General features: G+C 35.4%; 2 protein-coding genes across 2 annotated transcripts; both read right to left on the reverse strand.

Moving 5' to 3' along the window:
• Positions 1-280: 280 nt before the first annotated feature.
• On the reverse strand, positions 281-3,883 carry LOC121256078 (potassium transporter 5-like). The gene is made up of 9 exons (XM_041156700.1): positions 3,728-3,883; positions 3,412-3,634; positions 3,057-3,305; positions 2,910-2,948; positions 2,462-2,722; positions 2,324-2,376; positions 2,068-2,182; positions 1,728-1,982; positions 281-1,344 (listed from the first exon to the last, which is right to left on the reverse strand). The coding sequence occupies exons 1-9, from the start codon at positions 3,881-3,883 to the stop codon at positions 281-283; spliced, it is 2,415 nt and encodes an 804-aa protein (XP_041012634.1).
• Positions 3,884-11,060: 7,177 nt separating this feature from the next.
• Positions 11,061-12,293, reverse strand: LOC121256079. Its single transcript, XM_041156701.1, has 4 exons — positions 12,143-12,293; positions 11,901-12,025; positions 11,522-11,803; positions 11,061-11,370 (listed from the first exon to the last, which is right to left on the reverse strand). Exons 1-4 carry the CDS (start codon positions 12,158-12,160, stop codon positions 11,316-11,318), a joined length of 480 nt encoding a protein of 159 aa, XP_041012635.1. The 5' UTR covers positions 12,161-12,293; the 3' UTR covers positions 11,061-11,315.
• Between the last annotated feature and the right edge of the window lie 1,443 nt (positions 12,294-13,736).

The raw sequence follows: 13,736 nt of genomic DNA on the forward strand, positions 1-13,736 counted from the left end.
TATCCTGCGAGCCATGGAAGACGTTTGTCTTGTAAACTACTTTTATTATGAGGAATCTCTTAACACATTACAAACTCAACAGAGTAGTATAATTCAAACACCACCCAGAATGTTCTCACTGAAGCTGGAGTAATTAAAATCAACATTGATCTTCCATTATCTTATATCTAGAGGGTCATATGTGAAATTAATCATGCTTTCTTTATCTTCAATTAGGTTCAAAGGAAACTGTCTGGTTCCAAAAACCATATTTTATTCAATTTCATAGAGATTTCCAGCCTTATACCTCATATGTCATTCCAACCCTGACAAGCCTCGCATGTGGAATTGCCATTACTGTCTCCCCTTGTCTAAAGTTTTTCCTCAAGAAGTTATACACAAAGTTGACAAGAATCTTCTTAAACAAGGATGATTTCTGCTCTGCCACCACTTCTGCTTCTCCCAGGAGATAAACCACACCATTTTCCTTGGCATTCTGCACAAACTGCAGCTCCTCTTCAATCCCCTGGATCGGACAAGAGACAATTTGGTTCGAGGAATTTGTTGAGCTAGCCGCATTGAATGAGCGGATGGAACCTGATGGAACCCGTGATGAGCTACGTTGTTGGGATAGTGATTCCTCAATGTGAATTGTTGATGTGCTTGATTTTCTTCCTCTCACTAATATACTGGGATGCTGGATGTTTACTGGCTCAACTGCTTGTTCTGCAGTATTGTCTGCTTCAAGAATGAAGTGTTCATGGCGGATGAATTCCTTCAACTGTTCCAGTAGCTGGTTCTCGAACTCCTTGGCTTCCTTTATAACATCGTTATAACCATATCTGACAATACAGCGGAACATCCTATAGTCTCTGGGCTCAACATGTCGGAACAGAAACCACTCTTCTGGTGCAACTTTGCTGATCATGATGGGCTTAAAAGAGACGAATACCAGCACAGAATGGATGGATGGTATGTTTGAGATAAAATGAGGAAATATTGGAGGAATTCCCTGTACAAGCTCAGAGTAGAGAAGCCCAACTCCTGGCACTCTGTTTATGTTTGGGTTATTGGCCAATCCTTGTATGTAATCACTAGAAACCTTGTTGCTGAGCTCAAACATGTATCTTTTCCTGTGTACATAATGCCAAATCCCCATGATTGTCATCAGAAACAAAGCGAAGACCAATGGGAGGAAGCCACCTTGTGTGAATTTGTATAGGACAGATGATAGATACACAATTTCAATGGAAGCAAACACCACAAAGAAGAGAGCAATCCACCATATGCTTGTCTTCCATATAACTAGCATTACTAGAGCAACCATACATGTTGTGATCACCATTACGCTTACCACCGCAATTCCTGAATAAATCATGTACTCGTCATTGTTTATGTTTTCACTAGAGAAGAATGATAAATGTTGCATATTGATAAATACAATTTAAATATAAAATTTTTTAGGATTTCATGACCTGGCCGGTTTATTTCCGAAAAATTTGTTTTCCAATTGCTACTCTTCATTCTGGGTTTTGTCATCTTCTGTGACACTAAGTGATGTGCCACATTTTAAGCAACTTCATGAGTCAATCATTTAAGCTTAAAATGTGACACATATGTTCATGTGACCAGAGATGATAAAATTTAGAATGAAAAGCAATTTGAACAATATCTGTTCAGACTAGGTATCTGCCATTAGGAGTTAGTCGAAAATTTAATGAACTTTCACGGCTTGATCTTGAGCTTACCATAAGCGTGGCCGATATTCTGTGTGCTCTTGAAGGTCACGGTGACAAGAACACAAGCTATCATAAGCATGTAGTTGATCTCAGGAATGTAAACCTGACCCTCGTACTTAGCAGAGGTATGAACAACCTTAACCCTTGGGAAACAACCTAGACTCAGCGACTGAGAGATAATCGAAAATGCCCCAGATATCATAGCTTGGCTCGCTATAATGGTTGCGGCTACAGCTATAACGAAGGTTGGCCAGTATATTGGGTCTGCAAACAAGCGTGAAAGAAAACACTGATCTATTACTGATGCCCTCCCTTTTCCATGCTGCTTGAAACTTGAAAGACAACATACCTGGTACAGAGTCGTAGAAAGTATCTGACACATTGTTGGGGAATTTGGTGAGGTATGCTGCTTGCCCAATGTACGAAGCCAATATTGCAGGAAATGTAATGCAAGTGAAACTCATCTGCAATAATATAATGGTAGACCAATTAATTTTTAGGTGATTCTTTTGTTTGAAAGTAATCACTAGGCCGGCTTGCAGACGCCTTTTGTCGAGTTTCCAGCGGGTTTAAAAGTGGATAAAATCATATTTTGATGTACGTACTTGAATTGCACGGACGCTGAAGTGGCCCAGATCGGCAAACATGGCCTCAGTACCTGGTTTAATATGTGGTTTTTGTCAATTAAATACTCTACACTTGATAGGGTGGAAACATATATCAATTAAATATTAACCACTCACCTGTAATGCACAGAATAATTCCACCAAGAGAAATCCATCCTTCCTTACCATTTCGTTTAAAGTATCCTATAATATACATTGGATTGAAAGCACGTAATACACCAATGTTAAATCTGAACAGGTTGTAAACACCAATGCCACCGATCAGGGCAAACCACAATAAGATGATGGGTGCAAATGAGGAGCCCACTTTATCAGTGCCAAATCGCTGAATAGAGAAGACGACTATCAAGATTGCTACCGAAACTCCCACCACAGCATCTGGATGATCAATTATTGTTAACAACATGTCACATCAAGTTCTGTAATATATTGAATTTATCTCTCTATGTTAGATCATCTAACTTGGCCAATAAATGATTTGGATATTCAGAGTTGTATTGATTGCCTGCCTTAAACTTAAAAGTTAAAAGACCATGTGCACTGGTATATGGTGCAGAAGGAGTACCTTGGCCAAGAGACTTGATCCCGCTAACCGCAGAAAGGACTGCATCCAAAACACATTTGTCAGATTTTATTACCAAACGTATGCAATATTATTGGTCTTAGCCCATAATTTGCTCAGCAAGTCTGACACTTTTGTGGGGGTACTAACCAGAAATGGAAGGAGTAAGCACCCCGTCTCCGATTACCATGGAAGTTCCCATGATGGTGACGATGAAGAGCACAAGCTGGGCAGTTTTACTATTCTCGAGCATCCCTTTAATTTTTTGAGCCCGTTTCAACTGGCTGGAAGGCGTTTCAAGGCTGTAATTGGACAGCTCCCTATCCTCCGGCTGATGATTTGGAATCAAGCTTACCCTTGCATACCTGCACATCAAGGAATACAGCGCAAACGTACCACCTACAAATGCACGCAACAGCTTCTGTTTGTCAAGGCACTAGAGTTCGTTAACTAGCATAAAAACTTCTTTTGCAGATAATCCAATGGAGGAACCTAGTTTTCTTACCGTCGCCATTGTCGTTGGCCCGAAGAACAATGAAAACATACTTCAGCATGGGTAGGAGTGCTATGGTGTAAATGATAAGAGACAGCACCCCAAGAACGTCATCTTTGTTGCCAATCTCATGAGTGAAAGTGCTGGAATATACATAGAGTGGAGACGTTCCGATGTCCCCATATACTACCCCTAGGCTCTGAAATGCTAATGCCAAGGCTGTCTTCCAATTTACCTGAAAAAAGTAGTCAAGTAATTAGTATTTTCGTACGTATATACAGCAATAAAATCTAAAAAAAAGCTGAGAGGCAACTGGGGAATGAGTGACCTTGGATATATGGCCTTGGGAAGTGGAAACCCTTCCAGCCTCCAAATTGAGAGAGTCTAAACGGCGCAGCTTTGCCCATGACACCTTTCGCTCTTTCAGGTTCCTTTCCACATCTGTTGTTTCCACTACTTCCATCTCCATCACGTTCTCTGCCATTCTCTCCAGTCTCCTTCTTGTTTTTTATTTCTCGGAAAATGGCTTTCCTTGTTATCTGCATTGCGGCTTTTGCGTTTTATAAGCACTAAATTAAGACCTGTTTCTTGATTTATCTTTCTCTACTGCTGTATTCTAAGTACGGCTCTCGAGACAGCATCCACCTGTTCTCATATTCTTTTTTGTTAGTTTTTTTCCACTAAATTAATCATTAATCAAAGTCAACCCTTCCTTGTCCTTTTGCTATTTCCATTGTTTTCTATAGGAGGTAAGGGTACGGCGACTCCACCTGAATGCAAGATTAATGTGTTTTTTTATTTATTTATTTTTGTATAAATAACGGACCAAATTTCAATCATTAAAAAGTATATATAAAATTGGCTTAAAAATAAGACAATTATAAATGTTAATAGCTTTCCAATATTCTTTTGTGATTGACATGGTTAGGGTTATAAATGAACCAATTTGTTCGATAATCCGCTTGGTACTCGCTTGGTTAAACTCGAATCGAATTCGACTCGTGAAAAAAAAAAAACTCATTCGTGAAAGCAGATATCTGCTCGATTTGTAAATGACACATACCTGACAAAACTCGACTTGACTCGACTCTGCTAAAGCTCGTTAAGGCCCACTTGTTTATACTCGAATCGTCTCATTAGCTCAACTTGATTAAAACTAGGGGTGCAAATCGGTCGGTCCGGTCCAGTCCGATCTGGCGATGGACCGAATATTTTCAGTTCATCATTTTTTCAGACTAGACTGGACCGAACGGAACACCCATAGGGACTGGACTGGACTGGACTGGTAGCTATCAGTCCGATCGGTCCATTTGGTCCAGCCTATTTTTTTTCTTTTTTTTTTTTTAAATAAATTAATAAAAAAATTATTTAAAATACTAAATTAAACTAAGTGGCTTATTAATGTGGATTATGCAACAAATTCAATAAAAAAATATTTTATATGGTCAATGATAATAAATTAGATTAAATTTCATTATTAATTTATATAATTACTATATAATTAACTAATTGATATTATATATTAGTTAATTCATAGAATATTAACAAGTGTTAATAACATATTTAAAATTTTATATTGTTAATAGTGATAGGTTAGATGAAGATATATATAAAATATTGTTAATTTATAAAATATTAACAAGTATTAATAACATATTTAAAATTTTATATTGTTAATTGTACAATTATTATATAAATAATATATATAATATTTTTTACTTTTATTTTTCATTCAGTTCGGTCTGGTCTAGAAAAATCCTGGACCGTAGACCAAACCGAAACTTTTCGATCCTCTAAAATGTGGATCGAGATAGACCGGTCTCAATCTCAATCCAGTCCAGTCCGGATCGACCGTTTATCACCCTTAATTAAAACTCATTCATGATAAATATATACATACATTTATGTATATATACATATATATATATATATGTATTAGCTAATAATATAAGCATATCATTTTTATAATTAAATATATAATATATAATCTAATTACTTATATCTATATAGTGAATATATTTCATAGGTATATTTTATAATTTATATAAGAATTTGTCGATAAAATTTAATAATTTTATATACTAGTATGTGGGAACTATATATGAAATAGATATATGCTATCATATTAAGTGTATGTATTAATAATATATGTAGGCGTATAATATATTGTTATTTTAGATAAATATTAACTAGTTAGATATTAATTATTTATAAATTTTTTAAAATTTTATAATTCAATAGATGTTATATTTGTTAGTTGTATAAATTCAATGTTAAATTTTTAATTTTTTAATTTTTTATTTATTTAATTTAGTAATTATTAAATCTTATTCAAAAAATAAAAAATAAACAATTCGAGTTCGAGCTCGAGCTTGAGTTGAGAGTTTAGCTTATCGAGTCAAGCTTGAACAAAGAATAAAAAAAAATCTCGAGATCGAGCTCGAGCTCGAGCTCGAGTATTTTGAGTTAAGTCAAGCTCGGCAAGCCAAAGACTGACTTGGCTCGATTACAACCCTAGACATGGTCTAGTCCAGCCGGTAGATTTCTAAAGACCTAAGTCTAAGAGATAACACAACTCTGTCCACGACAGAGTTAACAATAATCGGGTGACAAAATCCCATATCCTGACTAAGTGGAGTAGGTTGAACCAACTCCATCATAAACACCGCCTAAGCGGAGGGGGGGACCACTCCATTCGGACTAAGGTACAAAGACATTTCTTTTATTAGTTTTTAACTATGGGAATGAGCAATATTATGAGTAATGGAATACTTAAAAAGTTATTTAACGGATAAATGATATTTTCAATTTTATGATGCGTAAGTTTCGTGTATTTTTTTTTAAATAAGTGCGCAAAGTTTAAGATTATATCTAGTATTATTCTATTTAATTTATCAACTTTTTATTCCCGAAAGTTATCTCTAGCCACTAGAAAAATGTTTGGATATTATTTACCAGAACAATTTATTTACTTATGCGGTATCAAAAATGAATGGGAAAAAAATAAAATATGATAAATAATTTCTCAATCATTTATATCACATGTATTAGAAGATGGTGCGACGATAATCATTGAAAAATAATGAATAACACTTCTCCTAGTCCCCTCACTCTCAACCAGTTTTGGTTCCTTATTTTTTTACTTGCTTTTCTTTTTACGTGAAGTTTCAAGTCATAGTTGATAAAGGTCTATGACCTGATCGTCATAACTCTCAGCTTCTAAAATGAAAGTTTAGAGTTCAAAATCTCCTCCAATTCAAAAAAAAAAAAAATATTTAAGGCCATATCTAACATTGCCATTCATACATATTTTCATCATAGATATCCCTCACCCCTGCGCTTAATGTTGTCCCTTAAATTGTCTATTCAATAAACTATCTTGCAAAATATATATATATATATATATATATATATATATATACACGTCAATGTGTTGGCAAGTAACAAACCTAATATATATTTTGTGGAACGAATAGTACAATTAATTTGAGAGTAAGATTAAGTACAAGTCTCAAATAGATAAGTTCTGTACAGATCTTTTTATAAAAATGTAGATTCTACTAAAAATTAAAAAATTTACACTTTTTTTTTTTTTTAATGTCGGGATCTATTTTTTTTGCAAAGGGCCTACGAGGAATGTGCAAATCATTTCTCTTAATTTGGTCTAGTTGTTCATTCTAATCGATATAATATATATTAACTCGTGGCCAACATGGTTGATCAATTAGTTGGAATTCCTTGATTATATACTTATTATGTAGATATTGTTGTTTAATTGTTGATTGCTTAATTTAAACTAGATCCTTATTTATTTATTTGTTTATTTATTTTGCACAGTTGACATTAAGGCCAACAAAGAGAGTGGTTTTTATTTTTTATTTTTTATTTTTTATTTTTTTAACTTTTGATGTTACATTCATTTTATTTGCTACAATATATAATTCTGGACGGGAGTTTGTAATTCCTTTTCAATCACATCACCTGTTCTCTGAAACAGAAAATAATTCCAAAACGCTTATTTTTTTTCCTGAATCGTGAAAGGGAAATGGCTAATACTTTATAGCGTGACCCATAATAATGGCTAATATTGTATAGCGTTGAAGAGAAGTACGAATCAATAATGCCTTAAAACATAAACAATTAGACCACCGCCATTAATGGACAGATATATATAGTTGAAAGCTATAGAATAGTTAATAATTTTAGAAACACTACAACAAAAAAAAAAAATTCATAAAAATAAACTCATAAATCGATAATTATTTCACATAATACGTGAGATTTATTCTATAATATAAAATAATTTTACAATTTAATATATCACATCAAATCACGTCAATTTATAAATTTATTTTTATATAATTTTTTATGTATTTAAAGCATTTCTCTAGTAATTTACTAAACATTATTATAACTACGAGCCAATAAGTTTTTATTTTTTGAAAAATATCATAACTATAAAGGAATTACATAAAAATAATCTCACAAATTAATGCGGCCTGCTGTAATTTGTCAGATTATAAAATTATTTTTATTATAAAGTAGATCAAATATATCATATAAAACCACATCAATTTATAAAATTACTTTTGAATAATTCATTTGTGAATGTAGTAGTGCTCGTATTTTTTATATAAAAAAATACTTGCTATTATTAATGGACAATAGAGTTGAAATTCCTCAACTATTTGGAGCTTTTGCGGCTACAAGTTATCGTAGATGATCGACAGAGGAGGGGCAAAAAGAAGTAAAGAAAAGAAGTTTTGCTGATCTAAAGTCATGGTAATAGTTTACCTTATCCTTAAAGATTGATGTTTCCCTATGCTTGATTATTTTATTATCAATTTGTCATTGACATTAAGGTAGAATATTGTATGTACAAGGGCGTTATAAATTGAAAAAATCTATTCATCATTACAACTTTCATCATTCTATGATGTGACATTAAATGATAAGTTTATAAGTAAAATGTAATAAATAATTTCTAATCACGTAATGCCACATCATAAGATAATGAGAGAATGATGAAAATAATTAATGTTGATAATAGACCCTTAGAACTAGATGCCATGCACCCATTACAAAATCTACTAATCATAGTTTGAATCCATTATTGGTTAATCTCCATTTCAAGTGTTATTGGGTCACTATGTTATCTTTCTCCAAAGATTTTACTATTTTAGCACGAAAAAATACCACGTTACTTTATTCTTCAAGACTGTATTTGGATACAAGTATTTGTGTTTGGATCTCAAATTAATAGATTTGGCATGCCTTGATTCTAAAATTTATTAATTTTAAAATTTATCTTCTTGATAAATTTGAAAAATAAATAAATTTGAAGTTCATCGAAACATATTTTTTAGAATAATTTCAAAATTATTTTTAACAAATATAATTTGAAGTCCAAAGTTTTTAGCAAATATTATTTTTAACAAATTAGAGGCTCCTAATAGAGTTGGGCCTCAAGTAGGGAAGCATTTTATGGACCAGATCTTAAATACAAATGAAGGTCACTTTGGGCCCAATCCCATCCACGAACAGGATCCACCACTGACACTACCTCTACACCGCCTTCTGGAAGCGTCTGGGGAAAATGGAAGTAATCGTCTTTGTCCCCTCCCCTCCTGCACTGAACCTAGCGAGAAGAACCCTCGGCATTCTGCCCTCAGATTCAGTCGGCATTGCCATGGCCACGAAGCATTCCATCGAAGACGTTTCCGCTGTTAGCAGCGTCCCCAAGAAACCAGTATTCCACACGAAAGCCCAGCGCGAGGAACTAGCCCTCAAACGTTGTCAACAAGAAGCCGATCAAATACAGAACCACCTTCAAGATATACTCTCCTCCCTTGGTCACCCCGCAGGCCCATCCGTCTCCGTATCCGTCTCCAACAACGACCTCAGACCCTCCGATTCTGACCGCCATTGCGACCGCGACAGAGAGCGTGACCGTGATCGTGAGTGGGAACGTGATTCTGAGCTGCGGAACCACCGCGAGGGAGCGGGAAGATGATGCTAAGACTCGTGAGCGGGCGCGCGTGGAGAAATAAGCTGAGCGAGAGCGTGAGAAAGAGCTCGATGCGATCAAAGAGCAGTACCTCGGATCTAAAACCTAAAAAGCGGGTCATTAAACCCAGCGAGAAATTCCGATTCTCTTTCGATTGGGAGAACACCGAGGACACTTCTCGGGATATGAACTCTCTACCAGAACCCTCACGAGGCCCAGCTCTTTGTTATGCGAAGGCGAAACTCTTTGTTATATACCACAATTTTTGGTAGCTGAATCTTAGCGCTTCAGGCAAGGAACTGCAATTGTATTTTTTATTTTTTTTCCCAATTCTATGGGAATATCATTGGGTATCTGATTTTGGTATCTGTAGGAATATCATATTTAACCTCTCATTTTGCTTTCGTCGACAGATTTTTAATTTGATCGGTCAATATTTTATCGACTGCACTGATTTAAATCATCTTTAATTGTTGGTCATATATTGCCATCCTACACCATTTGTTCCTACTTGGTTCGTGGAAGTCCCATGAAAGGCTTGCGTGCCTATCCACTTCCCCACTGGAGGTATTAGACACGACGCTTTCATTGCTTTAAGCTTATGCATCATATTCCCGCTGAAAGTTTGATAAATTTGTAATGCTGTCTAATGGTGAAAGGTTAGTCAAAGAGTAAAATAAGGACTTCGATTGGGAAAGGATGCTCTTTTATTTGTCACGAGTTATGAATAAGAAGACAGGACAAGAAGAAGACTGAAACAGAAAAGATGAATAATATTTGCAGTGTGCAGCACTTCTTTTTTTAAAAAAAATAAATAAATATGGAATTTATATTAAAAAATTAATTTTTTAATAATAAATCTATTTATTTTTCAAAATTAGTACATGTATCTAATGTATCATAGAGCGATCTTACATTTTATTTATAAATTGATATACGTTGATGAAATTCCAACTCATGTAATGCTGCAATGTATCCTTTTATCTTTTTTTTTTTATTTTTTATTTTTGTTGGTCAAAAGATCATACAGCATGATTTGTTTGATTCACCCTTCAGTTGCTCTCATCTCACAATCTGCGAACTGGGTTTCATCTCGCTCGCTCGCTCGTTCTCTCTCTCTCTCTCTCTCTCTCTCTCTCTCTCTCTCTCTCTCTCTCTCTCTCTCTCTCTGGGGCTAGAAGACTGGAAAGAGATCAACTTTCAGTGGAAAATAATTGAGCAACTGCGACAATCAATGATTAACTGAAGCGGAAAATGTAATTTAGGGACTTACATGCCCGTCGGATTCATTCCATGCGCGAATTACTTGCTGTATTTTGTGAAAACTAGGGGATGCATGGTTCCTTTTAACTGTAAACTAGTTTTGCATTAGATGTACGACACTAGTGCCTGGTTCTCAAAATTGACAATTTGACTCGATCTCTGTTCATTCCGTGGAAATGTGTGTATATTCAGATGTTCATGTTGAAAAACAGCTAAAGATTTCTGATCCCAAGCTGTTTTTTTGTCCAGATATTTCATTTTGCGTTGGAAAGGCTTTTCGAACCCCAAATCGCGAATTCTGTCGTTGGCAAGGGCACCATATCTCATTGTGATGGACGATTGTCACTTCAACAGATAGTACTTTCAAGGCTGCGAATTACTTGAATTATAAATACAATAATGGTGTCTTTTGCTTTATTCGAACATACAAAAGGGAAAACAAGAAAAGAGAAGCCACCTTTCCTCTCGCCCGAGCGAGGGAGGGCTCATTTGGCACTCAGAATAAGCTTCTGAACAAAAGCAGAAAAAAGGAAAGGCACACAACTATGTACAAATGCGACACCATCAAATTCTGACAAGAAGACATGATATTTGGCTCTCGTGGATATTTGTTTCAGCTTGTCCTAGATATTATATTCTAGAAAAGTCAGTGGCGTGCAGGATCCACTCCAACCGATTTAAGGGTCTCTGCATTTCGAGTCCTGCACTTTCCAACAACGATTTTTCATCAGAACATGCATGGGAAAAAAAAAAAAAAAAATAGCTCCAAAAGTTTAATTACGTGCCCAAACTTGAAAGGGAAACAAGTGCAAAATTCAAGAGCAAACGTTATCGGGGAAATTAAGCACAGACCGAGTAAAGGGGTCAGGGCGGACAGGATCAGGGAGGGTGCGGTGGTGGTCCTGGATGTGAGCCACCTTCCTGAGGAAAGACTTGTTCACAAACTTATCGGCATAACTAATAACCCGGTCCGGATCCTCCACCTCCGGTAGGGATTCTCTCCTCTTCTTGTTGACATAAACCGTCGGAGAATGCATGAGCTGCTGCTTGGCCGTATGCGTCCCTATAGTCACTGCTAGCACCACCATTCCCAGCACCATATACAGTGGTGCGAACTCCCCCTTTATAGCCATCCTGCAACGTCACCATTATCAGTACAACATGACGGAGAAAATTAGCAATATGCAACGCACATACCACATATATTTTTCACAAGTATATGATGACTAACCTCGAATCATGGGTATCGCCGTGAGCTGCATCGACCGTCGGTGCAAACAGTTTCATTCTTGGAGTAGTTGAGGAAGCAAACGATCGGTTTCCTCCCAATCGCATCAGCGTTGATCTCCAATAGCTCTGCACCCACATCGCATGAAATTTTACTTACGGATCATATGAATCGCATCATAAAGACCAACAACCAAGCGAACAACAAGAAAGGAACATATATATTAAGCGTAAAGAAGCACTTACAGTAGCCCTGAAAGCCATCTTTTTCAAAAACGGAAGATTGATCTTTATGTGTGACTGATTGTTTCTGGGGTTTCATTATATATAGACCAATACGAACACTTCAGAACTTTCAAGAATTATGTGGCCAACGTTGTGGCCCGATGACACGTGTATCCCTAACATAGGAGCAGAGTGCCCGCAGAATGTGAGTGTAGCAACACGTGGCTTACATGCACAGTAGGGGCGGGGGATCCAATCCTTTGTTAACTATCCACGCATTGGAATCCCTTGTATGTCTGGTCGCCACTCTTTCCACGGAAATACAAAGTAGACCATTACCTTATTACCCTTCTAATGTATTTCCAATATGGGGATCTCAATTTGCTATAAAAGTACCCCACGAAAACATAAAATAGAACACACTCGTTTGGGGTTGTTCTATATTGGCCATGGGTTTTGGTTACCAATGAATATAACCCCTGCCATTCCGAGATAAGTGCTTATTACTTATACACCACAAACTCAATTAACATGTTTAGGAAACAAAGATTAAAAAGTTGAAATAAGAGAATTGATATTTGCAGTATTAGGAGCGTAGGTTTTGCACCATTTTTCGAAGAAAGTGAGTAAATCTTGAATCCATAATAATTATTTTTTTTAATAGTAGGCTCTATTTTTTTTTTCAAAAAAAGTGTGCGAAACTTGCACATTCTATTACTTTTAAAATAATATTAGAGAAAATAATATTATGCTGTCTTATTTTGTCCCCTCAATTTGATCGATTCATACATTTTATTTTATTTTTTTATTTTTATTTTTATTTAATAATTAAGGAAGTGATTGTTAATATTTTGATTTTTTTATTTTTTTAAATATTTAAAAATATTTGAAAGAAAAAGCAAAAAAATAAAAGTATAATTTATACTAGAGGGACACCAAGTGTCAAACCTGGATGACATGGTAGCTTTATCCTAATATTAAAGTAGTATGGTGTATATAATTTTTTACTATTTTTTAGTCACATGATATGCGTGATGCAACGTGGCATAGCAAGGTATTATGGGGCTTTAGGGGCTGTTTAAATTCAAAACTCACCTCAACTCATATTATTTTTATTATTATAACTTTTTCAAATTTTCACATAAATATAATAAACAATTCAACTTTTTTAAATCTCAAAATAACTTTTTCAAATTTTTACACAAAATATAATAAATAATTTAACTTTTTCAAATTAAAAAATAATAATCATATTAAAAAATAATATTTTAAAAATATTTTATTTTACTATTCACAAACCATCTCAAACTCATCTCAAAATCCAACTAAATCCAAAACAGGACCAAACTTTCTGAAAGAGGACGAGAGCCGAACTGCCATCTTCTTATTGGATTCAGCTCCCCCATCAGATGCCCAATTTCGGTCTGCATGTGCTGCAAAGCTGGTTAAAAGATGGTTTGGGTTTCCGATACTCTCTCGGGCTTCGATTATGGTTGTTCTGTTCTCTCTGGAGTCTGGACCTCTAATGCCGCTGTCTCGTGCGTGTATCATTTTGACCTTCAATCTCTGTTCGTAGACTGGGACGATTTCTGTTTAACTGGGGGAGACTGCCGTG

Source organism: Juglans microcarpa x Juglans regia, chromosome 3D (genome assembly GCF_004785595.1).
Source record: "Juglans microcarpa x Juglans regia isolate MS1-56 chromosome 3D, Jm3101_v1.0, whole genome shotgun sequence".
Classification (NCBI taxonomy): domain Eukaryota; kingdom Viridiplantae; phylum Streptophyta; class Magnoliopsida; order Fagales; family Juglandaceae; genus Juglans; species Juglans microcarpa x Juglans regia.

Bases quoted from the DNA above. Each gene is read 5' to 3' on its own strand.
- LOC121256078 (XM_041156700.1), bottom strand. From the start codon at position 3,883: ATGGCAGAGAACGTGATGGAGATGGAAGTAGTGGAAACAACAGATGTG. The intron at 2,723-2,909 runs GTACTCCTTCTG...TTGATCATCCAG, and splicing joins GATCAAGTCTCTTGGCCAAG to ATGCTGTGGTGGGAGTTTCG. The intron at 2,183-2,323 runs GTACGTACATCA...ATATTATTGCAG, and splicing joins TCAGCGTCCGTGCAATTCAA to ATGAGTTTCACTTGCATTAC.
- LOC121256079 (XM_041156701.1), bottom strand. The intron at 11,804-11,900 runs GTTAGTCATCAT...GTGACGTTGCAG, and splicing joins GGCGATACCCATGATTCGAG to GATGGCTATAAAGGGGGAGT. The intron at 11,371-11,521 runs GTCTGTGCTTAA...TGGAAAGTGCAG, and splicing joins CGCCCTGACCCCTTTACTCG to GACTCGAAATGCAGAGACCC.